Source organism: Falco rusticolus, chromosome 3 (genome assembly GCF_015220075.1).
Source record: "Falco rusticolus isolate bFalRus1 chromosome 3, bFalRus1.pri, whole genome shotgun sequence".
In the NCBI taxonomy this organism is placed as follows: Eukaryota; Metazoa; Chordata; class Aves; order Falconiformes; family Falconidae; genus Falco; species Falco rusticolus.
In genome coordinates, this window is record NC_051189.1 from 95,154,730 (window position 1) to 95,180,726 (window position 25,997).

Consider the following 25,997-nt stretch of genomic DNA (forward strand, 5'->3'; position numbering starts at 1 on the left):
AGTCTTTAGGCTGGCCATGGGTATGAGCAACATTCCTAGGCACAGGTGCTCTGTAGGACAGAGGAGCTGCTGGCAGCACAAAGCTCTTGTTGCATCCATTCAGAGGAAAGCGATGCCCTGACAGCACACTAGAACAGTGATCGGTATTGCCCTCATGTTTGGAGTATTGCTGGAAGATGAGCTTGGTAAAACATGATGAAGTAGGTTTGGTTCCCCCCCCTGCCCCCCATACAACAAATTTTCCATAGTGAATGCAGGCAGTCATGCGGTTGTGGTTTCGCTTGTTGGGCTGGATGAGGTGCTTTCCCTTTTCCAATTCCTTGGAGTGGTCCAAGCATGCTACTGGGTGAAAATATGCCTGAAAAACTTCATTTTCAGCTGATAAGATGTGGAAATTGCTTCTAAACGTAGCAAAAGAGGAGAGTAAAAACCCACACAACCCTTTAAGGACTGGCAGTCCTTGCAGAGGAGTTAAACACAGAGAGTGCTGCTTTCCGTGAATGTGGCTTGAAGCACCCTGTGAACACATAGTTGTTGGAATCCCTACTCAGCCTGTGTGTTTAGATGGGATGCTCTTTGCCACCATCAGCTGTTACAGGTCTTGCCTCTTCCCAAGAGTAATACCAACTTTTTTCTGCCCATGGTGCTAGACGCTGTCTCTGGCTGGTAACATCCAGTACAGGGTTTTACGGCAGCACCCAGAACTGCTGTAGCTGTTTCTGAGGTTGCTTCTCCTGCAATTCAACCAGTGTGAAAACCATGGACTCACTGTCCATTTGGGAGTGAGCATGGTAGCCATGGAGCATCTTCGTTTAACATTTTCCCTTTCAGTATCTTAACGTTTTCCAGGTTTCCCTTTGTGGCTGGAGCTGGGTGTCAAGGATTCCTTTGCATGTGGTTGCTGCATTTTATGGATGGGAAACTGCTGGCAAGTTGAGGTTGAACAGCTCAATCCAGAAATGCTTTTTCAGTGGGCTTCTCCTGGTGAAGGAGAAGGATGCTGCACAATGTTTTTATTTTTCTTGCAGTTGGAGTGATTAGCTCACTCATGTGGCATGTGGAGAAACCAGATTTTCAATCTCTAGTGAAACAAACCAAACCCCTGTATCTCCCACCTTTCAGGACAGTGGCTAACTGCTAGTCTATAAGCTATGCGGGTACAGCCTGCTGTTAAATGACTCCATTTGCATTTCCACAAAGCACTCAATCTTCACCAGGCTCAAATAGTAAGCCCAAAAAGATTGTCCTGGAAATAGGGAGCTGTGGGTTCTGGTCTCCTTGGCCAAAACAGAGCAACAAATGTCCATTTTCCATATTCTTGAGCAAGGGCTGTAAGTGCAACCTGGCAGGATGAGGGGAAAGAGAAACGGAACACCTGCGTCGTTTTGTGGTGTTGAGATTCTAGTCCTTCATTCCATCCATATGGTTTTAGTGAACATACTCCAAACAGAAATGAATTGAGTCTCTCAGAAATAGTTCAGCATTTTCTCCAACTTGAAACATTTTTCTGATTGCTTTATGAGGATAAAATCCTAAAATTTTCACACATATTGAGGATAATCTCAGCACTTCCTTTTACTGTCCTAACTGAAATTCATCTGCTGAACTGGGCCAGATTACCCTTTATGTGGGTTTGAAATAATCATTCAAGCCTAGGTTTTGCCTTTTTCCAGTAAATATGCGTCGGTTAAAAGCCTCTCACAGCTGCAAAATCTGCACAGGAGTCACTGGAAATTCACATGCTTCGTTCTTGGCTGTGTTGACTGCTGATTTATTTGCTTATTTTTCTCAGATAGAGCTCCCAAATGAGACGTTTTGAAGCCTTTATATAGCAGAAACAGCAGGCACAAGAAGCTGCATTGCTAGTAAGGGAGTCTGGATTGACTGACAGGATTCCACATCTTGGCACATAAGGGGCGAATCAGGCTCTCTGCCCCCAGGTAGGTAAGTCTGGGTGAAGAGCTGTAAATTGTACCTCCACTGTCTCAACCGTGATGCTCCAGTTACGCTTCACTGTGCCCTCACACTGTCATGCACAGCAAAATCTAGAGGTGTTTTTGGTATTGTGTGTAGGGCACCATGGAGTGCATGAAATGTGAATCAAAACCGGAGGTCAAACTCATCTGAACTAATGAGTGAGATGCAATGGTTGTCTTCCTGTGCAACATTTGGAAATTTTCCTCCATCAAAGTCAAGACTGCTATTTTCACCCGTTTTATAATAAATGAATCAAAAGGATCTCACCAGCCGAAGTCTGCAAGGCAAGAGAGCCTGGGAACAGGGAGGTACCAGAGTCCGGCTAATGTTAGCAAGTCTGTTTGGATTGAACGGAAAGTGTTTTTTCTCTCTGATTGAAACAGCAAGCTCAGTATGAGGGACTCACAACATCCACTTCATGCATCTGAGCTAAACCCCAAGGGAGCAAAGCTGGGAGCCTGTTTTGCCTGTAGAACCACTGCTAAAAAGCAGGAATGTCTAGGAGGGGGACATGGATGTCCAGTATACCAGAGAAATGTATCTTAAGGAGGCAGTGTAAACATGCTGCATCTACATGCTATAGAAAACTGTTTCCTATCAACCTAAATAGTATGTGTGTGTATATGAGCATGATATGCAGAAATGCCCAGTTGACGAGGAGAACAGAGCACAGCCAACAGCTGTACAAAAACTGCAGGGGAGCTTTACATCAACACCAGGGGTGGCCGTGTGAAAAGTGGTGGAGGTTGTTCCTCAGTCTGAGGGGAATGTCCTAAGAACTTTCTGAAAAAAGTTTGAGAATGAAAGTAGCCTCTAATCAGTTCCCAGCAATCTGATGCCTTAAAGAGGAGTGGAGACAGCCTGATAGTAAAATTTGTTTATTTACAGTGTTATGTATTACAGGAAAATCAGTTTAAAAAGTCAGTGTTTCTCTCTCTTCAAAGTTGCAGCATTTTGAAGATGTTAAGACAGATCTGAAGAATTTAAAACATACCTGGTTCCAGCCTTCCTGGCCAGTCTGGATCTGCAAGGTGAGACCAGCTTGGTTTTTTCCTTTTTTTTTTTTTTTTTTTTTCTTTTCTTTTTCTTTTTTTTTCCCCAGCCCTTTGAGTTTCAAGTAAGGCATTTCTTTATTTCTCTTTCTTTCGAATGAGGTTTTAAGAAAACAAAAGACAAGATCTGTGGGTTTGGTTGTCATAGTAAACTTCTAAGACTTCGCATGCTGACGCTGTCCACCTTGATAGTCAAATGCGTGCCTTGCCATCAAAAGGTTATGGACTCCACTTGGCCTAAAATCCACGCTGGGCCACTTTTGTTGCCAACGTTACAACGACCATTTTGTTGCCTGCCTTAGATGAATGATTCGGCTAGTTGCCTTGTGTGCTATATTGTCAGTTCTTCTGATTCCCTCGGCCTTTCCCTTGGTTTCCAGCATCAAGCTGACATCTGCAGAGCTCTGAAGCTCTCCCTTTGCTTAGGGCCATGTACAACACCTTCAGCCAAACCTGCTGATCTCTTAGAACTTGTGAGTTTTACAGAATCAACCAGAAAACCCAACAAAGCAAAGGTTCTGGAAGGGCTGGTGAGAACTAATATATGCACGCAGGGGCCAGGCTTTGTGGCTCTGGGTGTTTTGTTTTTTCTAGTTGTTGCCTTCCCTCCTTCTCAAACATTAAATAAAGCAAAACGCTGACTTCCACTGTGGCCAGCTTCGTGAAGGGGGAGCAAATGTGAGCACACACCAGTTAGGTGTATGTCTGTGGTGGTGGTGTGAAAGTGTTTGACTATTGCCGGTATTTTGGTTACCCGGTGCGTGATGATGCTGTTTAGCAGCCGGGATGCTCAGATGTGCTGCTGTCTCTCCGCATGAGCTCTCCATGGCTGCTCAGTCCCTCTGCCCTGGCTCCACATCTGCTGTGTCCCCCTCCTGCCCTGGGACCCTGTGGGGTGATGGGAGGGAGAGGACATGGTCCTGCTACAGAACTACTTCAGTCCAAGGGGCTTGCGGGGCTCAGGTGGCTCTGATTGCGGGGCTGGGGTGACTCTGAAAGGTATTTTTGTTGGGAGAATTTACACACATGAGATTGGAAAAGACCAGAGTTACTGCACTGTGAAACAGGGAGAGGAAAAGGGCTGTGCCCACTTTTAGCAGAGGTTTTGAAAGGGGTGAGATGAGAAAAGGGGGAGGGCAGATCCCCAAAGCTAACCCTGGGTATTCTTCATTTTTAACCATTTAAGTAGGGGGTAAAAGCAGTGAACTGGAGCAGAGCAGATGGTGACTGGCTATTGCGAGTGACACACCGGTCACAGTTGCAGCCAGCAAACATCTCCGTGCTTTCCCTGCAGAGGGCTGTGCCTCAGTCCCACCTGTTTCTCAAGAGACCAGTCTGAATAAGACCTACCTAGCAGAGAAATTCCTGTATGATGTGCTTTGCTCATTGCTGAATTCACTTTTTAGATTTTCTTCATCTTCCAGTCTGTTAACATGTGGCACATCAGTTTGCATCCAATTAGCAGTGTTTGTATAGGATTAACTTTGTGCATGTTTACACTTAAAGGATTTATCTTCATTAACTTGTTGAGCTCCTATTTCTTTCAAAATCCGTTTACTCAGAACTATTAATTCAGCACATCCCAAGTGACTTGATTTGTTCTGACTGGAGCTCAACATCCCATATCAGTGAGTGATATTGTGTACTCCAAGTATAATCCTGGGCACTCCCAGGTGCTACCAGCCCAGCCCCCTGAACTAGCAAGCTCCTGGTGTTTGAGTCAGGTTGCACGTACGTGAAGCAAGTAAGCAAGGTGCACGTCTGTCTGCAAACTATGGGATGGAGCACCTGGGCTCTGCCCTAGGTTATGCCCTTCCCCAGGGTTCCCGTAGGACCAAAGGGATGGCTGCACCTTCCTGGTGTCCGTGGGAAGGGAGTGTGCTTTGGAGAACAGTGGGGAAGAAGCAAAGACGGGTATGGTGATGGGAAAGGTATGAATCTCACCTTTCTTTCTTCCCCCCCCCCCCCTTTCTTTCTTCCCCCTCCCATTCGTTGGGTGCACTCAAAGCCTTGCCTCAAGACCTCTCACATGCACAGAAAGTTCTCACCACATTAGTCTGAACAGAGTCCCAACCTTTTGAAGGCATTGATGGATTCATTCATTCATCAAGTGTTTTATAAGGCGTTTTTGTGTCAGCATTAGAGATCAGAAAGGTTTTCTTTTTCATATGAGAAAGATCTTGGCCGTCTTTCTTCCAATGGTGATCTCTGACAGGACAAGTAATTCTACTCGTTTTGTTAAAACCTAAAGAGCAGTACATTAATAAGTGTCTGGTACAAAGAACTGATAAATGTAATCAAATAGGTTTTAAGCTAAAGCTTGTAATTCAGTCTTTTTTTCTTCTTTTTTCTTTTTTTTTTTTTTTGGAAAAAAAATCATAGGAAATACTATACTTATTGTACTTTCTTATTGTTCAGGAATCCATTGGCAGCAGCAAAGCAGTCCTTATGGAAACCATTCTTGATCTGTTTTGTGTCAGGGGTTTCCTCTATAGCTGTTCTTGAAGGTGCTTTCCGATATGTCTATAAAAGCCAAATCAAAAGTAAGTACTTGGATTTATTTAGTGTCCCCCGAACACTACTTATGGTTAACTGTAAAATGGAGCTGTCTGGTGTTGTTGATGCAGATGTGTATGTTTGCTTCAGACTGCATTAAGAGAACTGTATTATTTTCACTGCTCTGGGTGATATTACCTTACTAGTATTACTGTAATACTTCTTGATGTCAAAAGACATTTTAAGACATTTTAACTAAAAGCTCTATGTGCGCAGGCAGGCTGGAGCAGTGCCTGCTAAAAAAAAGGTGAAATAAACAATGCAAAGACTCAGCTGCCTCTTTCTTTTTTTCCAAGGAGGGAGAGAAGAACTCAAGAAGTTGCCCCAAAGAGGAAATTCAGACCTCTTAATCCTGAACACACCTCCTGGCTTGCTCTCCAAGTGCAGAAAAGCTGAGCTATGATGGGGAGGTCATCTCTACCGAACAACTGTCTTTTGCAGACGTTGCTGTATTGATCATTCTTAACTGACATATATATTGTAATACAAACATATTTTAAGTATTGATGCTCATTCTACACGTGAATTCACTAGTGCCACTATCCAAAAAGTTCTTTTTCTCCCCCACCCTTGTCAGAGAGTTCTTGGAAGACTCTTACCTTAATGTAGAAGTTTATGAAGAGAATGACCAGTGTGGCCATGTAGGAGGACTGGAACATGAGGCAGCCAAATGGGAATCCACATGGCTTCACAGCTGCACTGAGCGTGTGTACAATAGTGAGCAGAAACTGGATCTGTGGAGGAAAGATCATGCATGAATATTTGCATCAATACTAGCTAAATCAGATATAACGACGTCACCTAGTCCTGCTCTTGGGAAGTTTGAGTACTCAAAAACTATCCCTTTCTGAACCTGTGCATGTATTGTGAGGGTGAAGTTAAAATGGTGTTCTTATTAAATGAAAAAAAACCCCCACACCTAAGGGGTCAGAGGTTTCAAAAAGTCTGAGTTTATAGGCCTAGTTGGCAAAATGTAAGCTCTTTTATTTTAATAGGGGTTGTTTTATCTTCCAGACCATGTCATGCCAGGTACAGTGTTGTCTCTTGCTGGACAGAAGCTTGAGAAAACTCTGAAGACTCCAGGCAACAGCTTTAGAAGTCTAAATAGAGAATGGAAATCCCAGGTCTGAGAAGTTCAGGCAGCCTGGCATTTGCATTGATGGAGTTAAGATGGGGACAAACGAAGCAAAAATGAGATGCAGAAGGAGTGGCAGCATGCTTCAGGGCAGCGTGTTGCAGCTGCAGGGATGGTCTCAGCTCAGGGGAGAAGCATTTGCTGAACACATTTCTACAAGGTGTTTTAAGTTCACTGCAAACATCTGAACTCCCAAATAATATGAAAAGGCCCCAAGATAGAAAAGCGGAAGGAACACTATTTCATATCAAGCCCTATATCTTGTTGATAGAAGTTTTTGATGTGGCTCAGCTCTTTGGGTACAGTACCTGCTGGAATGGACTTTAAGAAGTCAGAGAACTTCTGTCTTGTCTAAGAGTTTGTTTACATAATTTTGCATTTTGTAGTTGTAACGTGGTGTGGTGAGTTAACCTTGGTTGGCTGCCAGGTGCCCACCCAGCTGCTCTCTCACATCCTCAGTAGAGTAGGGGGAGAAAATAAGATTAAGAAACTCATGGGTTGAGGTAAGGTCAGAGTAATTGGTAAAACTTGCCAACTACAGTCACAGGCAAAACAGACTCGACTTCAGGAAGATTATTTATTTAATTAATTAATGGGCTTCACCACGGGCTGCTGGGGAGTCTCTGTCCCTCCTCCCCTCCTTCTGCTCAGACCTGGGTGGCTGCAGGGCTGTTTCATGTTTTCTTGCTCCTCTCTCTCCGCTGCTGTGCAGCATTTTTTACCCTTTATTAAATATGATACCACAGAGGTGCCCCCAGCTTTGCTGATGGGCTCAGCTTTGGCCAGCGCTGGGTCCATCCTGGAGCCAGCTGGAGCTGATTCTATAGGACAGTTTTAATAGCTTTTGAATCAGTCCATTTGCCAGGATTAAGTGGTGTCAATTTTGTATGCAAGAGATCAAAAATTGTGGAATTTTATGGACTGTAGACTTTCTACTGTATTGTAGAAAATATTTCAGACCATAATTTCCTTTATTAAGTTATACTGGGCTGCACTAGGGACTTATTCTATATGGTGGCTTTGTTATATTTGAATTCAAACTGGCTTAATTCTGCAAACGACAGTCTTTATCATTCATTTTGTCCCCTCTGGCATTTTGAAGGATTTCTGGTAGTTAAACATGAGAGTCAAATAGATACATACCAATTGTGCCTGAGTGAGGTATTTCTTCCACCAGAGATATTTGCGCATGGAAGGGATGACTGACAGTCCGTAATAAGAATACATAAGCACATGGATAAAGCTATTCAAAGTGGGTCCAAAGAAACCTGTAAAAATCCATCAAGGAAACATTTTTAGATAACAACTGCTAAAAAGTGAGAGAAGATATTATTCTAGCAATGTCTGTTGCATATGATAAGTCTTCCCTTTGCACTTGCCCTTTGCTAAAGACATTCCTGATGTGAAGAGGTGCTGTCCTATGGACAACTGACAAACTAAATGATACTTCCTACCAGTTTTTTCTCATGCTGAATATTGTATTTTCATGCCATATTTTTCATTTTCTCTTCAGTTTCCTTTTCTATTCCGTAGTTTACGGGTTATTGCTTTTGTTTCCCTCTAAACCTTCTTTGCGTGAGTCTCTCCATTATTGCTGTAAGCTTTGAACACTGCTGTGGGTGACTGTGCTGCTGGTACTGCACCTTAGTAGTATTAGTAGCTGCACCTGCTCTCTGGCTCCCTGATGTAGTAGTAATGGCTTTACACTGAAGCAAACTAGCCTTGTGTGGCTGTGTTTGAGCATCGCTCTCATTTTCTTCAGTGGCTCTTCTGCTAGGTGCGAATTTCCAGAATTTCACCCAAGATAATACCTCATCACTTGAATTACTACATATTCTAGAGCAAATTAATTACCCTCTGTACCTTACAGACTACTGAGAAGTAGCAGCACTACTCTCTCCTATATGCTCATGTATGAGCACAAGGCAGTGCTTGAACACTACAGGATGGTCTCACCAGTTGTTTTGGGTTTTCCACTGATTAATAGTGATTGATTAATTACTTAGCTACTGATTTTTATGCTCTGTTAATTACAATCGTGCAAAGCCAGTGTGAAGCATGGGGAATACGTTCAGACACAAAGAAAGCACAAACACGCATCAATTTGTTTACACTTCTGTTGAAACAGTTTCTACTTGCTGTGAAATCCTTGATCTCTGCTTCTACCTGTAACACTGTTTTACTCTGATTTTTGTGCTGTCCGTAATGAGTGCCAGCAAATGTGAATTCTGCTTTCTGTTCAGAGAAACACCTGCAGCGGGTTGCTTTACAAAATATTACAGTGGACTGAGTATCTTTAAAAGCTCAAAGAAAGAAAACTAATTTTCTTCCCAGCTCTGGTGATAATGCCACAGGAAGCCTCTGGCTGTATGAAGCCCTGGAAAAACATGCATGTTGAGACACCTGAAGTAGTTCTTTATTTTTTGGACCTAGTATACAAATGCCAAGTGACTGGCTTGTGGCACCATACATCTTCCCTAACTCAACAGGGGAGATGATAACAATTACAATATCCTCCCAAGAGCCAAGAAGTTTAGAGATTACTGTTGTATAAAATATATTGTACCCAAAATATAATAAGGCAAAGGATGCTGCTACTTCTGTTGTTGCAATATGAAATGCAAGACCGTACTGAACAGTTCTGGCTGTCCAGTAGTTCTACTACTTGAATGAGATGTATTCTCATTTAAAACAAAACAAACTCAAACTGGTATTTTAATTAGTGATTTTGTAGGTGTTTTGCTAAATCAGAATGTTGGATTGCTGCATACAGGAGTCAAACATAAATTTGACTGTAAAAATGCTGTTGAGTTAATTTGCCTGTAAAAATGCTATTGAGTTAATTTGTTGTGATTGACACTGCCTTTACTAAGGTCATGATTTCCTCCCAGATCTGCTTTTAGAGTAGGTTTTGTATGAGATAGCTCTTGTGTACGATGCAGTAGTGTTATCCTGCCTAAAGGTGGTTTGAAGAGAAGTAAATCCAAGAGGCTGTGGCAGCTAAGTGAAAAATCTGAGACCTAACAGTCAGATATTTTTGGCCTGAACTTTTAACCATGCTTTTAATTTTATTGCGGTCTGCAGGTGTTCAGCAGTTCTCAAAGGCAATGAACCTTAAAGGTGCTATCACATAGCACAGCGACACACGTGCTTTGCAGAGCGACGTGATTCCCCTCCAGCAACAGGTGACTTATACCCCGGGAGATGAAGCAAACAGAGACTTACTTTGCCCACAGGGTATCCAGTTCAGGACACACCACCAAATGTTAAACATCGTGGCATGGTGATACACATGAAGGAAGGTGATCTGGCTCCTTTTCTTTCTCAGTACAAAGAAGATAGTGTCCATGAATTCAATTACTTTGGAAAAATAATACCACCACAGCACCTTGGCTACCTGTACAAGCAAGAACAAAGGAGCAGAAGATCAATATTTGTCTATAAAAAGACTTAAATATTGCTGTACTTCATCTGTCCATAGGCATGAAACTTTCCCAAAGGCATTAATATCCTACTGAAGGAGAAGCACAAGTTCTGGCTTCGATTTTATTTCCCTTTTGAATGAGACAGTTTAGAAACAGTTATTATGTGATTGTATAAATATATAATTTAAGAAATAGGAAACCTTTCCTCAATGTTTATAATCGTTCTATTTTTTTCTTCAGAGATACAGTTGGGGGGGGACGCTGACGACTTTTTGTTGTTTCTGTTTTAAGGGTGCTACCACTTACACTTTCTTGGCACTGAAGTGATTTTGCTGGCAGCTTCTTTTCAAATAATCCAATTTGACACTCAACGCAATGGAATGTACCCTCCTCTGGGCTTGAGAGGCTTTATCAGAGCTCAGGGTATGTCCTAGGACAGTTACAGACAGGTAAAACAGGGGGAAAACACCTTGTGGATGGGAAAAGGTATTTAACTGACCTTTTCCTTGCCATACCACAGACAAATTTTGAGGGTTGGGTTATATTTTTTATATATATATAATAAATTATGTAAGTTTACTAGTTTTTCTGCACTTGAGCTTTAACGTTGTCTGGAATGTAAGCTTGACATGGGGAATAACAGACTTAAGAGATGAAATTTCTGTGATGTAGAAATAAGGGTTGAAACTAGAGGTGAGTCAAACCAGCAAAATGTCACTGCAGTTTTCCAGAGTTTAGGGTGGGGTTTAAATCAATTTCCAGCTATAGCTAAATAAGTGTTACATTTTAGATGGTTGATTTTTGTTCCAAGTTTTTTAACGATCCATATTGTCTGTTCCAATAGTCAGGCAACACCATTTTGACAACAGATCTTGATATATGGCTTTTCAAATTACTCCCTGTCGTGCTTTCCACTGCAAGGATGCACCTGTATTGAATCAAAAGGATAACACTTCTTGTTTTCTACCAGCTATTAGGCAACCCGATTAAAAGCCTCGTGTTAAAGATGTCACCGATAACATCCTTATAACTGCTGTGGCCGCAGAAGTGTTGCACCAAGGATGTGGAGGGAAGGATGGCCATGGATGCTGGGGCTTGAGCTGCTGCTGTGGCTCACCCGCATGTCCGCCTCCCCTGCGCTGTGGAGGTTCTGGCACTGCAAGTTGTAGCCTCCTTCCCATGTGGCAAGGATGAGCTGGAACAGAAAACAGAGCAGTTATCCTCATGAACAGGCGTAGCATTTTTTTACCACTGCAGTTCTGTGTTTGTTGAAAAAAGCAGCACGGAAGTACGGTAGGTTCCCACTCCTTCCACGAACTGATGCTCTTAAACCAGACAACTTGCTAGTGTCTTCTGTTTTGAAGAAGGGCATCACATTGTGTTGGAGGTATACGCTGAAACAGTACATCTTTTACATTTCTCTGGCTTTAGACCCTTCAAGGCATCTATTAAAATCTCTTGTTACTTATGCAGTGATCTTCACTCTAAATCTCATGCTTGAATATTCTGTCCTGAAGCAGTATGAATGGAAACTTAACACAGCTACCTGTGCAAAACTAGCCTTGAGAAATTCCCTGGTGCTAAGCAAAGCAAACAGAAGGTAAATCCAAAATAGCACAAAGAGAGAAATACTTCTTAATGCTATACACTTCTCTCTTTATCCTACACGGATAAATGTGGGAGGAAGTAGAGAAGAGCTGGCATAGTGCTGAATGGGGACATGGATAGACACTCAAGCAATTTTTTAGACTTAGCAGATGTCACACCGGGAAGCATCTGAATTGCTGCCCAAGAGGCTGGGGTGAAGGCACACCGCAGTGCTACTGGGGCCATTGCACTTCAACATCAGTAGATGAATAGAGGAACGTACCATTAATCATCCTTGATTTATCATTAAATCAGTCTTAAACAATACCTAGACAGCTTTCAGGCAGGTGTTCTGGCTAGGACATTCAATTGTAAAATCATCTGTAAATAGTATTTGTTGAAGAATATCTCTCTATAGAGGTTGCTTATCTTCAGTTGAGCCTCCAAGAATCCCAGATTTTAGATGGCCAGCCTGTGTTTCCAGATTGCTATTCGTGTTTTGAAGATCTCACACAAGCTGTAATCTGGCAAGACCATAACCCTGACAGGGAAAACCAGCATGGGCTAGATTGCTCATCTCAGGACTGGGGAATTCCCAGAGCCTAGTCCCAGCCCTGCCACTTGGTCAGTGCCTCAGTTTCCCCAAATGTAACAACTTCGTAGCGGTGTTATGCCAAACAAGAAACACATGCTGAATAGGAAATACCCCACAAGATTTTTCCCAATTAAAATATTTTGTTGTCCTTCTTTATGATACAGTTGAGAGATTTTTCATGGGGACAGAAACATGAAGAGCATGCTTTGAGCTACTCCTTGGTGAGGCTCATCATCTCTCCATGGGTCTAGTCAGGGGTCCAATAACTGCATGCATAGTATCCCCCCAAAAAAGATGGCCTAATTCTGTAATACAGTGACTGGGGTTTGCTATCCTGACCTGCAATATGTACAGCTGAACTCCATGCTGGATCTCTCATCCTGCTGGAGCATCATAATTGGAAGGATACTGGCTATTCCAGAGTGGAAGAAGTAAGCGGTCCCATGCTTTCTTCTTATTTTGAGGTCAGAAAGTTCATATCACAGTGACAAAAATAAGGCCCCCTTCCTAAATGAAGTTTTGATAAATTGCTGAATTTTTTTTGTGAACGAAACGTCTTTGAAAAGTAAAGCCATGTTGTGAGAAACTCAGCCAGTTCCATTTAATACCCCTGAAGTAAATGGAGACTGCTAGAAGGATTAGTGAGCTAATGACTTCAAAATTAATTATATCAATATATATATGGATATATATGAATGATAATTACTTTGTGTGTTGCTGTTGTCTGGGATAGTGGAAATGGGCTAAAAGAAATCCCTTCTAGGCTTATTTCCCATGAATCTTTGATTACATCTATTCTGAATAGCTCCTGTATGCTACTTTGTGCTACCAGTGGTGGTATCAGAAGCTTTGCACATGTGAAAAACCTCATCATACGAGTTTTTACTCTTAATTCCCAGTAAAGTTTACTGAATTCTATTTAAATATGCAGGTGAGATCCAGAGCGCTGCCTTTTTGATGAACAGGCTGAATGTTCTACTAAATGCAGAGCTCAGAAAGGTCGGTAGGAAAGACACAGAGAACTCGGAGGGTGAAAACTGAGACATGAGGACAACATGTCCAGCTAGAATAACTGCAGGCAAGGACAGCAAAGTCAGCTCCTCAGCTCTCCAAACAAATTATTTGATTAAGATAAAAAAACACCTGGGAATTTAACTCTATTCAGACAAAGTTCTTAGTTAAAAAAGCTGTTTGCTTTTGTCCTTGCATTTCACTGCGTTACACTGCACTCTCAGTAACCTTTTGCTGTCTTCCCCCCCCCCCCCCCCCGCCTCGTATCTTCCTTCTTCTGAATGATAGAAAATTGCACCTGATCTCTTCTGTTTCCCCACTTTGTTCTTTTCCTCTTGCTCCCCTAAGGTTAAGACAGTCTTTCTGTCCCAGTTACTTCAAAGGAAGCCTTTACCTCAAGTACCAGCCCTCATGGATTTAGAATAATTTCTTACTTCTAACAATTAAGGAAGGAGTGTAACCAATCATTTATTACAATCTTAAAAAAAATAATAAAAATCATTATGTTGAAGTTGAATTTCTATAGTAAAATTCCAGGACAGTTCAAATCAGCCAGGATCTATACGTCTTTTTTTACCTTTCCTCATCACTTGCATTATTAAGACTTTACTCAGACCTTCTGCTACTCAAATTCTATCTTTTTAACACCTGCACAGTCAGGAAGTAAATTTTTGTAATATCAGCCATCATAAAAAAGGAACAAAACAGAGTTTAAGTGCACCTTCTATTTTTGTTTTTGTTTGGTTTTCTTTTTTTTTTTCCATTTTGCCCACTGTTATCCCAACTCCAGGCATTATACTGGACATTCTAGTAATTTGTGATGTGTAATTCTAGTTGCAATGTATAGAACTAAAACTGGTGGTTGTTTTTTTCTTCAAAAACTGGTTGCTGATTGTGCCAGCATTGTGCTTCTGACCTCTCCCTGCTATCAGAGGATACAGAGAAAGCAATTCTGGTAATCCTGGGAATCCTCACATGGTTTTGGCAACTATGGATCTGCAAATCATGACTATAATTCAGAAACTGGAATCACTGTGTGGTGAATTTTCAGCTCCTAGAAACAAGTAAAGTGCAGGTAATTTACTTTTTTTTTTTTTATCATGTAAGGTAAAAGGCATTTTTTTTTGGCTTCACTAGAAAGGTTAATGCACTGGGATTGCAGTACTTGTGGAGTTCTGCTCTTTCCCCTTTGCTCTGAATCAAGGGGTCCTCACATGCAAGTCCTGCTTCCCCACATGGATGTGGTTTCTTGCTTACAAATCCATAGGATTTGTAATAAGTCTGTGAAGCTACCTGGGGATACAGGCAGTTTGAGACATCACGCCACCCCTATGCTAATGACACATACCTCTAGATCTCCTTTTTAATCTGACCCAGATGGTGCCAAGTGTCCTGGTTTTCTCAGTGCCTGATCAAGAAAAGTACTTGGGTAAGACCTTAATGACTAGCTGAGATTTTAATTTCAATAGGGCAGAGGTGATACTTACTGCCGGGGAAAGCAGCCTAAGACTATGGTAAACATTATGTCTTTTCCTATTAATGGAAGAGAGTATCCTCACCTGAGTAATTTTACAACTTGGAGATCAACATTGGTCTCCTTTGTTTCCAGTTTTAATTTATCATTGGAGTTGTGACAGTTTTATCCTCAGGTGGACTTCAAAACTTTGTCTTGGCCTCTGGCATCTCCGACTGCATCCCTGGAGTGTGGTCTGTGGGTTGACTCACACATGAACTAATTTTAAAAGATGTAAAGACCTGATTGCTTTTCACAGTAAGCTGGTTTTCTGCTCGCAGTTCGTACTTTTAGGATCTTGGGCAGATATTTGTGTAGAGGAAAGGCATATTTTTCTGCAGTGAAATTGCTAAAAGTTTTGGGGTTTATTAAAATGAAACAGTGGTGTTTGTTTTTCTGCAGACAGATTTGTGGCAAGGTTACTAGAAATTGTTGGATCAATAAGCCTTGACCCGGGTCTGTGAACACTTCAAGGTACAGAAGAGCACACAACCAGTTACAAACCTCTGATGCAGGTTTCTCTTGTAGCAGTAAGGGTGGAGGGAGCTGCCTTCTGCCCCCCAGCCGTGCACCGGCAGCATGCCTAGTCCGAGCGCAGGTCTTGTGTCTATGCGTCAGGTACTTCGAAAAGCTACGCTCCAAAACCAAGTGCCCCACTTCTCCGTTAGGTTCAATGGGGGGAGGTAAGTGCCTTTGACCACTTCAAGAAAATGCATTTGCCTAACTCAGAAATCTAAACTAAGGTCTAAAAAGCTGCCCTTCTGGGAGGCCTTCAGAGGCACCTAACTCCTTCTTGACACAAAAGTTCTGAGATATCTCGGTATGATGAGGGCAGCTGGGCAGAGCTGTTTTCCTTTACACCTTGTCCTTCAGGGATAGTAGGGGTATCTGATCCTATACTAATGACACATCTTAGAGTTTTCTTGGAGCTGTTCCTTCAAGTACTTTGGGGATTGGTTGTCCTCAAAGCTCATGGAGCTAAAAGCAGCTCCCTGGTAGTCCATGCCTGTGGGGCAGCGTGTGGAGCTCTGGCTTGAAAGAGGAATCTGCCCTTGGAGATTTAAAAATGGCCCTTTTGTTATGACTCCTTGCTGTAACCTTTGCCTTCTTGCCTTGAGGTTGTACAAATCAACCGAAGTCAAGGGGCAGCTAAACTAGGTCAGGAGATGAAGGTGAGGAGATGAAGAACTGTGGCACAAGTACCCCCATCAGCTGTTTTACCATGTTTCTCGCTAAAGCCATCATGTGGGACAGTCTGCAGTTGGAGATACACCCTTTCTTTTGAACGAGATATTTTTCTTTTGAATGAGGTATTTTTCTTTTGAATGTCTAAGAAGCACCCACTCCATTCTGGAGCTATCATCAGAAAAGGTGTGTGGCACCTCATAAACAAAACCAAGAAGAGATAAGAACAATAATGCCAATAACTGGGGTTCTTTTGCTGATTTAGTTCTATTATGGAGCTGCTTATTTTTTTATTTACCTGTGTTACAGAGACCAGAGGGGTTCAGGTGAAGTGGGAGAATGGAGGACTAAGATAACTGTTATAGATGTTTCTAACTAGGAATTAATCCTGACTCATACTCGCTGGAGGGATCAACTGTGTTTACATAAACCACTGTGCAGAATGCTCTAAATATAGGTAACTCTTGCCTTAAAGAGCTTACAGTCCATAAAAGACAGAGAGAATAAGAGCCAGAGAGAAGCTTTGGAAATGAAACCCTTTGAAATGTTGAGTCACCATAACTTTATTCAGTGCTGAAGATGATTTCTGCTCTCCTATTTGCCTGTTTCATTTCCCTTCAGGAGGGATGTGCAAGCTCCCTCAGGCAGGTCTGCAAGCCTTAACTTTCATTCTGCTCCTTCATGGGAGAAGCTGTGATAGGAACCAGGCAAGTTCCTATCAGAAAAATACAGAAAAATGATGTCTTGTGCAGTATAAAACCAGTCTGGCTGCCAGTCCAGAGCTGGGAGCGAAGGGTGCAGAACACCTGGCAGTGCAGCTCAGTCACCGTATCCTCAAGTTCCCAAAAATGCCAAATGTGGAGCTATGAGCCACTGCCAGCTGTGCCCAGCTGCAGCTCGGGAGGCGTAAATCAGCAGCCTCCAGCTACAGAATCAAGATGTAAAGGGACTAATCTGAGGACTGAGGCAACTCAGCGGTCATCTGCATCACAGTTGGCCTCAGAGAGGGCAGCGCAGTGGGGTGGCTGTGGGGAGATGGCTCAACGCAATTCTTACAAGGACATGAAGGTGGCAAGAACCGAGTTTGCTTCATTCATGTAAGTGAGACCTACTAAAATTCTTTTTGCTTGTTCGTGTACTTGTGGTGAGCCAAATCAGCCTGCAAGGGGAAGGGAGCAGTATTTTTGTTTTCTATTCAGTTAATCCTTTTTGCTGAGTCCTGCTACTGAAGAGTTATCTGTATACCTTCAAGCAAAATGAGGATTTAAACATCAAAGTGCTAATTTAAATTTTGGAGGACAGTCCGTATGGAGTCATCACACCTTCCAGTGACTGTGTTGGTTTCTCCTTTGCTCTGGGCCTGATCCTGCACTCTGACACCTCCAGCAGCCGCTGAAGCCAGTTGGAGCTCTGACCAGGATGAAGCACAGTTGGTCCTCAGCACAAAGGCACGCCCCCTAAACGGCTGTTCAGCCTTTTGACCTGGTGTTTAGCTCAAATTAATTTAAAACTTGAAATCTTTGGGGTCCTGTTTGGCTTCTGCAAAGTTTTTTGTCCAGCTGATAGAACAGTCCATCCTTATTTTTCTGGTGGAAGCTGCTCGTGAGGCTGGGAGCCCAGGGAGCAAGGAATGCTGTGAGGCTGTGCAGGCAAGGCAGCAGTGTCAGCTCACAGCCTTACAGGTCACACCATGAAGTCAACAACATCCCTCAGCCAAGGCTTCTCCAGGGGTCACTTTCTAAGCCAAGTCAGAAAATGTTTTGTGGGTTTTATCTTTTAGTGTTTGGGTTTTGTGGCCACAAGTGATGGATGTTAACACTTTAATACCGAGTACCTCAATTATCACAAGGCATAATGGGGAGCTCCCAAATAATACCAAAATAGTGACTTTTGGCTTCTGCTCCCCACTGGGGAGGTGAAAACACTAATGTCTTGTTGAAGAGCACTGTTTGAATCCTCTGCTGTTGCAGAATTTTGAGCTGCATTCAAACCTCTCTTCTAGTTCTGAACGGATCCTGATTTCTCTATATTCCTTCCTGATGAGCCCTGGAGAAATAATCTGCGTGACCATGTTCAGCCTCCAAGTCCCACAGCACTTGCTTTTGGTTGAAGTGGTGGGTTTTTAACACCTGTCTCTTACTGTCTGACTATGAGGAAAGCTTCTTAGGAGAGCAGAAAAATAACATTGAGTTGCCAATACCATAGATAAATTGATACTTATTCTCACCTATAAATATGTTCACATTTACACATGGGTATTTGTTCAAAGAAAAATCATTCCATAGACAGTCATAGAAATAAACCCAAATCTGTGGGCATATTTGTGGGTGCTAAGGATGAGGTGTAGTTATGTTTCAGCTGAGGGACTGCTGCAGATTCAGATTCATGCTTGGAGACACTGTCCTGGTAGCAGCCAGCTGTCCCCAGGTGTGGGCTGTAGCTCAGGAAGGACAGGTAAAACTTGCCGAGATCCAAGCTAAGAAGGTTCTGTACAACTCACTGTCCAATTGCTAAGGGACTTTTCTGGATCTTAAATTTACTTTGCCATTGATGCTAAATTTCCTAGCAAAATTATCTGTTGGTAAGATTTTTCTACTAAAAACGGTGCATTGCTCACCTTTCCCAGCTGCGCTGCATGAAGAACACTTACCTCTATGAGCATGTACAGGGAGAGCAGTGTAATCCCAAGGTTGTATACAATGAGGTGAGCCCTGAGAGAGAAGGGAGGCCTGTCCTTCATGAACTTGTTGCCCAGCCATATGCAAAGTAGGTATGCTCCAGTAAGGAAAAACGTGGGAAGGTAAGAATCCAAAAGGAACCATCCTCTAACCCTGGCATCTGAAAAGAAACACACGCAGCAGGCAATGGAGGTGGCTATGGCAAAGTATTGCTAAAATGAGGTAGATCACATCAGGAAAAAGTCTGGTAAAAGTGTGAGAGGGGATCTGCCACGCTTTGCTCGCAAGAGCAATCCATTGCTTTTACCTCCCCAACACTGCATACTAATTCAGGGAATGTGTGCTGAAAACTGTATGGAATTCCCTAATAATTTCAGGTCACGTAAATCTCCTCATTTTAACAGGCAAGAGAAAATTAAAAGAAGAAAACATTCCTAGATGCTTTTCAAAATTTAATTTTGTGTTTTGACTTAATAATGAAATCATATCTTGATTTGTTCAATGGACAATTTGTAGGTAGTATTAAGTACAGTGGACCTGTAAAGTTGCCAGTTCATATATTATTTTAATTCTGCATTTGCCATGTAAGTACGAGGGTCTATAACATTCACTAGAAAACATTTATACAAGGGGAGGATTTTCAAAAACATTAAATATGAAAAAAAAAAGGCAAATGTTTACTTTGTTAGTTATCAAAGATCTTTGGCTTTCTTACAGTTTCTGTGCCATTTGCCTGGTCCTGAGATGAAATATTAAGGTCAAATCCTGCTTGCCTTATTCACACGAGTAATCCCATTGGCAGTAATCAGATAGTTCAGTGTATATGAGCAAAGCCTAATCCTATATGCCAATCTGGAGGCGCCTGTGAGCAACTGGATGTCATAAGCGAAAAGAGTGGTGGTGGGGTTTTTTTTTCCCCTAAGGTGCAGCAATATTTAGAGTTAATTTTCCACAGCAACAATCTTCAGACATTTATCTGTCGAAAGAACAAGGGGGACCACTGCTCATTTTTCCAAAAGGGTGCTCTAAAGCTGCCATGATTTACCGAGTAAGTGAAGAACTAAGTCAGTGTGAAGCTATTGCACAGGCCACAGTAGTTCCTCTGCTCTTAGAAACTGTTTTAAAATACTTAGTTTATCTTTTACAAAGACCAAGATTATGTTAGAAATTGTAAAAGAAGAAAAGGTATTCACAGTGCATGACAAACCATTTTACTGTTTTCTCGCCTGTGTGGAATTTGGAAAGGACTGGGCAACGGATGATGCACAAACCAAATGTGCCCAAGCATTGAACAAACACTTGCTGATTGCAGTTTTGCCGTGCTGTATTCTTTCTGACTGTTCTTTCCTCAGAAATACAAGCCTACAGGTATGCATAAAACAAGATTTTAAGTGAGTTAGAGTAATCTTATGAACAGGGCTATGAACATCAGCTTGCTTTCTCATTACCATCTCTCCCCACTTCCCACCTTTCTTCCGTCACAGTGGCTATTAACACTCGTCTGTCAGACTGGGGCTCTACCTGGGTTGTTAGCTCTTTTGCAGGAAACTTTCAACCAGACCTAAGCCACCATGGAACATCAGTGCTCTCCTGGTTTTGACTCACCCTTCTGGACTCCCCAAAACCCCTAGAAGAGGAGAGGTGTAGGATTAAAGCAGTCACAACAGCACAACGATTACAAAGCCCAATCTGTCCTTTAGGGCAGCCTTGCTTTGTTGTGCATTACCAAGCTAGAACGCCTGTTTGCTGTCCTCAGATCTCAATGCCTATCAGGATTGCCTCAGTGTGAGCCCAAAAACCCTCTCAAAGTTCACAAGCCACGTCTGAAGCTCTGGAATGGGTGTTTTTGAGGTGATTCTGCTCCCGTATGGGCTCCCAACAGGACACAGGAGTCATAGGACAGGTAAAGGTTGCATGTGTAAGTGTTGATCTAGTGTATGTTTTAGGAGCGTAAGAAGTTAATTTGTTTCATTGGTATCCTAAATGAAGATGTAGAAAGCAGTCATATCTGCAAGACTGCTACCTAAAGAAAGGTGTCCCCACCTGAGGATTGCAACACTTGGTGCATAAAGGTTACTTGCACAAAGGCCAGCTGGCATCAGCAGATAACAAAACAGCGTGTTTGCTCAAAAAGGAAAAGTAAGGGGAAGAGTTGAGAATACAAGTTAGACAGCATTAAATTCTGCCCCAGTACATCCTCAGAAAGTTTTCATTCTTTTGTGAGTGGCCACAAGCATGTGGGCTGATCCATACAAAAGCAGAATTCATGGGCTTGCTCAGGTCAGCACATCAAGTATTTTTAAGGTCTATACTATTTCCGTTTCAAAAGAAATTATTAAAACGTGTACCCTTGCTGATTATTTTCCACCTCAACCTTGGGACCTTGAAAGGTAAGACAGTTGTGGGCAGAAAGTGGTTTGTAAAAGGCAGCCAATTAACACGATTGTTTTATTTCCACTTAGGCTTACCCACGAGTGTAGAAGGAAGGGAGAGGAAAGGGAGTGTATTTTAAAAAAGGTTGTCGGAAAAAGGAGAGTATTTCTGCTCACTGACTGATCTGCATGTTCAAGTACTGTAAAGGTCTGCTGTTGAAAGGAGAAAGGATTATTTTTACAATACTGGATGCACACAGCATCCGAATTTGAGACCAAGGCAGTGAATAAAGCCGCAGTGGGAAAGCGCTGGACTGCAGCAGGGGAAGGAGCAGGCGCCCGCGAGCTCTGACTGCTCCATGAATAAGCTCATTCACAGTCACTGGGCATCATGTGCCAGACCCTTGGGGTGAAATCTTGGCTCCTTCGAAATGAGTGGCAGGCCTCCCAGGCTCTTTAAAGGTATCAGGCTTCCATCCAGGTTTCTGTACAACTTTAGCTAGTTAGTGTCTGAGTAGATTCAGATCTTTTCAGGTGCAGAGGGTAGACAGTTTTGCACCAATGCCTTGCTACTGTTCATACTCAGGTCAGGAGTGCTCATTACTTTATCATAACTTTATTAAAATATATCTATTCTTGACCATCTCTGTTTGGTTTTTTTTTTTTTTCACAGATAAAACAAGCAACCAATTAACTAGATTTAGCTCCTGCAATTCAATATTCCTTAATTTTGTGTAACACCAAACAATACTCTGCAGATGACGGAGAAGAGAAAAAAGCGCTCTTACAGAACAACACAGTTATTTCACTCTTTTTCATTTTGCCTTGAGCCTAGGTAATTTCCTATCTGGAATAATATGGACCAACACCAAATTGTAAGACCACTTCTTATTAAGAGATGCACCTGATGGGCACGTATATGGCTTTTATTTCCTGATCCAAAGGACTTGCTCTGCTAGTTCAAAGGCACAAAATATGCCTATATAAAAATGAAATTCAGAACTTTGATAATACGCCCTTTATTCTAGTAGTGCAGTACTCCAGCTTGTGTTAACCTGGTACTATCGATGGGAGCAGAGGTGACCGCTGGGACCAGCGCATGTCTTTCTGTCTCTTCTCATGCCCTCGGCCACATCTGCTAATGACGACTAAAACCAGTATAGTGATACCAGTATTTCAGGAGTTACCACCTACGACATAAACCATAAATATCGGATTGATTTTTAAAAGACTAGAGCATTGTTATCCATTCTTTTAAACCATCTTGCTGCTGAATGAAGTGTGTGCTGTGGGTGAAAATTGGTGGAGAGAAAGAAGAGGAATGATTTGTTGGTTTTAGACATTTGGGGAAGTTCTCAAGAATTCATTAGATTTTTCATTTCTGGGGTCATTCTATGCAATTTAAAACTGCAGTTTATTGTGATTTATTTATGTGTATAAACACATTGGAGGGAGCTACCTTATTTAGGAAATGTATGATACTGTGTCTTTATACCACAAGTTAAATTAAAGAGCATATAGAAAAGGCACAGACAAACAAAGGCTATCTTCAGCATTGCTGTTTGGAGACGGATGGTGATGTGCTTGGCAAGCAATACAAATAATACTCATTTAACTGAAGGGCTTTCTAAAAGCCCAAAGGGATCTGTGTGGTATTCTGCATTGGATTAACTACAGTTTGTTCCTTCAAAAAATTTGTTCTGGACCAATGAGGAAAGGAATGAAGGAAAACATACCAATTTGAAAAAAAAAAAAAAAAAAAAAGTACTTTAATGCTTGTGATCACATCTCTTTGCTAATATTAAAATGCACTATTATAGAAGCTATTAATAAAACTTTTTCCATTTTAATTGCTTCTGTTGCAGTTTCCAAGCTGTTCAGTGTTTGTTTACCAGAAAGCTTTCCTTCAAGCTTTGCATCCACTGCAGAGATGATGGCAGATATTTTTGTAACCATCCAGTCAGCTATGAAAAATGAGAATTTCTCGATTTTAAAAATGATACAGCTTTCTTTCACTTGTCCTCCTAATTAAGCAAGAACTTTTTCTGGGACCTGGAGGACATTATTACAACAAAATGAGAATACATAAGCATATGTCCATCCACATGGGCAGCAGTTCTGGATTTAACCGCAGGGAAAAGTTTGCAAGGCTATTCCTGAAGTTGAAAGTTTAAGTCCAGCCCTATCAACAGCAAGGTGGCCTTACAGAGACCTTCTCTGAAGAGTGACTGCTGTCTAAGCTCCTGTCTCACCACCTTCCTCCAGTTGCTTGGTGCTCTTAGCCCTGACTTTGATGCTCCATCCTTGCCTTGTAGCTTTTTCTTTCTGCAGTCCTATTTCTTTTTTTGTTTGTTTTTGACTATTACTTCTTTCAGTCCTAACAAAGCATGAGGCACCACCAAGCTACAGTTATTCAAGTTATTCTTGTCCAGACTGTTAAAGAGCAAGAACAGCAGCTAGAAAGATGTATCTGTTCTCCCAGCCTCTCTACTGGTCTGCTGAAATTCTGGCTATGACCCTGCAGGGTGCTGAAGGCCCTTTCTTGCTTTTGCTCTGATCATCCTTCTGAATTAGGCTATTTAATAGGAGGCTGGAGCAAATAACAACTGCATTATGAATGAGAATCAGCACCAAAACAGATCTTCCACTTTCAGAAAAATCAAGGCTTTCAAGTTTTTTAATCTACATTAGGATGTAAGACTGAAATCCTTTATAGTCTCAGAAACAAAGGACTCTAAAATCCAGTGATTTTTTTTTTTAAGGTTTCAAAGAAAAAATCAGTTTCATGTCTTCTTTCACTTTTAGTACAATCTGTGATTGGTTTTAATTTGTATTATAGTTAATATTATGTCAAACAGACAAAAAAAATATCTAATGGCTTTCTATAAATGCAATGCATTGATAGATTTCCAACAATAATGGTGTGTTTCTACAAATACTGTGATTCTGCCTAGCCTACATTTTTCAATGAGAAATTATTCACTAGAAGATTTTGACAGCTTCTGTTTACTAGAATATTTTTTGAGTCATAATCTGGACAGGTATTACTACCTAGAAGGGCTATAGGTGGAGCAGCTTACCTCGAGGTCCAAACATATAGTCCACAAACTCATTTACTCCCCGGTCAAAAGCTTTCAGGTTCTCCTAAAAAATATAAAAAGGATATGTGACATTATCTTATGGCTCACATAGAGAATATAATTAAAAAACCCCAACAAATGTCATGCTTGAGTTATTTCCAAAGTATGCAATATCATGTCTACTGGAAAAAACCAAACCTCTTTAAAAATTAATTTAGGGCAGATTGTGGTCTAGATAACAATAGAGGCCTCGTTTACTGGAAACTGCCCAAACTGGAACCCTTTGGGAAGGGAAATTAAGGTTTTACAAATGAAAAAGAACAAGTATTACAGCAAACCCATCGGTGATGGGTATAATCTTCACTCTAATAAAGATGCTTTATGGTTTGTTATGTTTCCTCACCTGAAATATTTTTTTTATTATTATTATTTCTTTTAGAGATAATTTTGGAGAGGAGCTGGCATTTCCTTTGATAAGCTTCACAAAGCCACCTGGTTGCAACCAGCCTAGTAACAGCGCATCAGCTGCATATCTTGATGCTTTACTCTTAAAGAAGGAAACCTTTGGGGTGAGCCAGCTGAGATTTCTCTATATCAGGCACAACATTCCTAAAAAAAGGTCTTCAGGAGAACCCAGACCTCCTGCAATGAAAGTTCAGGCCATGTAGGGAGGGAGGAAGAGGAGGCAAGAAAAGGAAGACTATATTAACAGGGACATTGTGTTTTGAGGTCTAAGTCAACGAAGCCGCTAAGTTGGCAGGCTTAGCAAGGCTGTGCCTGTCTGTGACTGGATTGGGAGCTGAGCCATGATCAACACAGTCTTTCCCTTAGTCGGATGTGGTGGCCTTTCAAATATTTCTTCCCAGACTCCGGTTCTGAGTAGTGGCTTCCTGATCGCTGGTGCTTGAACCGCTCTTTACCATGAGCCTGAGGTCAGCCAGCTCTTCTTCTGCTCCTTCCAACATTGCCTTGCTGTGCTTCATGAACTAATTTCAGCACTGAGCAAATGCAGCCAGGCTGAGGAGAAAGGCGCACGGCGATGCTGAGCATCTCCACAGAGCGAGAGCTGCCAAGGGCCGTGTGTGCCTCTGAATGCCTGGGCTGCAGTCACCATTAGCAGATCTGCCTCATGAAGATCCACATTTGCACCCTGGTAGGTCCAGTCCTGGCGTCTGCACTCCCCTGCTGGGGCTGGGTTGTGGTCTGGGCAGGGAGAAGCTCCTGGCATTCCCAAGCCCCTTCTGTTTCTCCCCCTCTTATGTTTTGGTCCTCAGGATATTCAAAGTGGGCAGATTTTGTGTGAATACATGGCAGCAAGATTTTGCAGTATTCCAGGCTGTAAAGGTCTGTGTCTGCAAGATGCTGCTGTGTTCAGCTTGTCTTAAAGAAAAACTCAACAAAACCCTGAAACTAAAACTGTGTGTGTATATATACATATATATTTAACAAAAAATTAAAGGACTTGGTCTGAAAAAGGAGAGAATGAATCTGATTTTTATACTTTTGCAGCACTGAGAAAGCTAAACTAGTTTTCAGGAAAGGGTCCTGACTGCTGCCCCTGGAGAAAGGTGTTTTCTTAATTTCAGACAATTTCCGCGGCAGGCTAAAGGATGGCTTCTGTCATAGGAGGTAGCTCAGTTTCCAGGTGCTGGACCTGTGCAAAAAGATCTGCTTCCATTTTCACATCCTTGAGCTATGCTGTTTTTTTGCTATTATTTTCATGCCATCTGGGGAGTGCCACACTGCTATTTGTGATGTGCTCACCTGGTGCATTAATTTGAACCAGAGCTACTCCTGTGGTTAGACTATACCGACTGCTTTGGAAAAAATA

General features: G+C 42.0%; 1 protein-coding gene across 2 annotated transcripts in view; it reads right to left on the bottom strand.

The window, feature by feature from the left end:
• Positions 1 to 2,841: 2,841 nt before the first annotated feature.
• The window catches only part of ELOVL2 (ELOVL fatty acid elongase 2), a 46,338-nt gene continuing 23,182 nt past the window's right edge, over positions 2,842 to 25,997 (bottom strand). For both annotated transcript variants that reach the window (XM_037381203.1, XM_037381204.1), the window contains exons 2-8: positions 24,167 to 24,230; positions 18,687 to 18,874; positions 11,263 to 11,340; positions 9,946 to 10,117; positions 7,864 to 7,988; positions 6,185 to 6,319; positions 2,842 to 5,552 (exon numbers count right to left, since the gene is read on the bottom strand). In XM_037381203.1, coding sequence (XP_037237100.1) covers positions 5,424 to 5,552; positions 6,185 to 6,319; positions 7,864 to 7,988; positions 9,946 to 10,117; positions 11,263 to 11,340; positions 18,687 to 18,874; positions 24,167 to 24,230 — 891 coding nt within the window. In that variant the 3' untranslated portion in view covers positions 2,842 to 5,423. The remainder of the gene's footprint in view (positions 5,553 to 6,184; positions 6,320 to 7,863; positions 7,989 to 9,945; positions 10,118 to 11,262; positions 11,341 to 18,686; positions 18,875 to 24,166; positions 24,231 to 25,997) is intronic.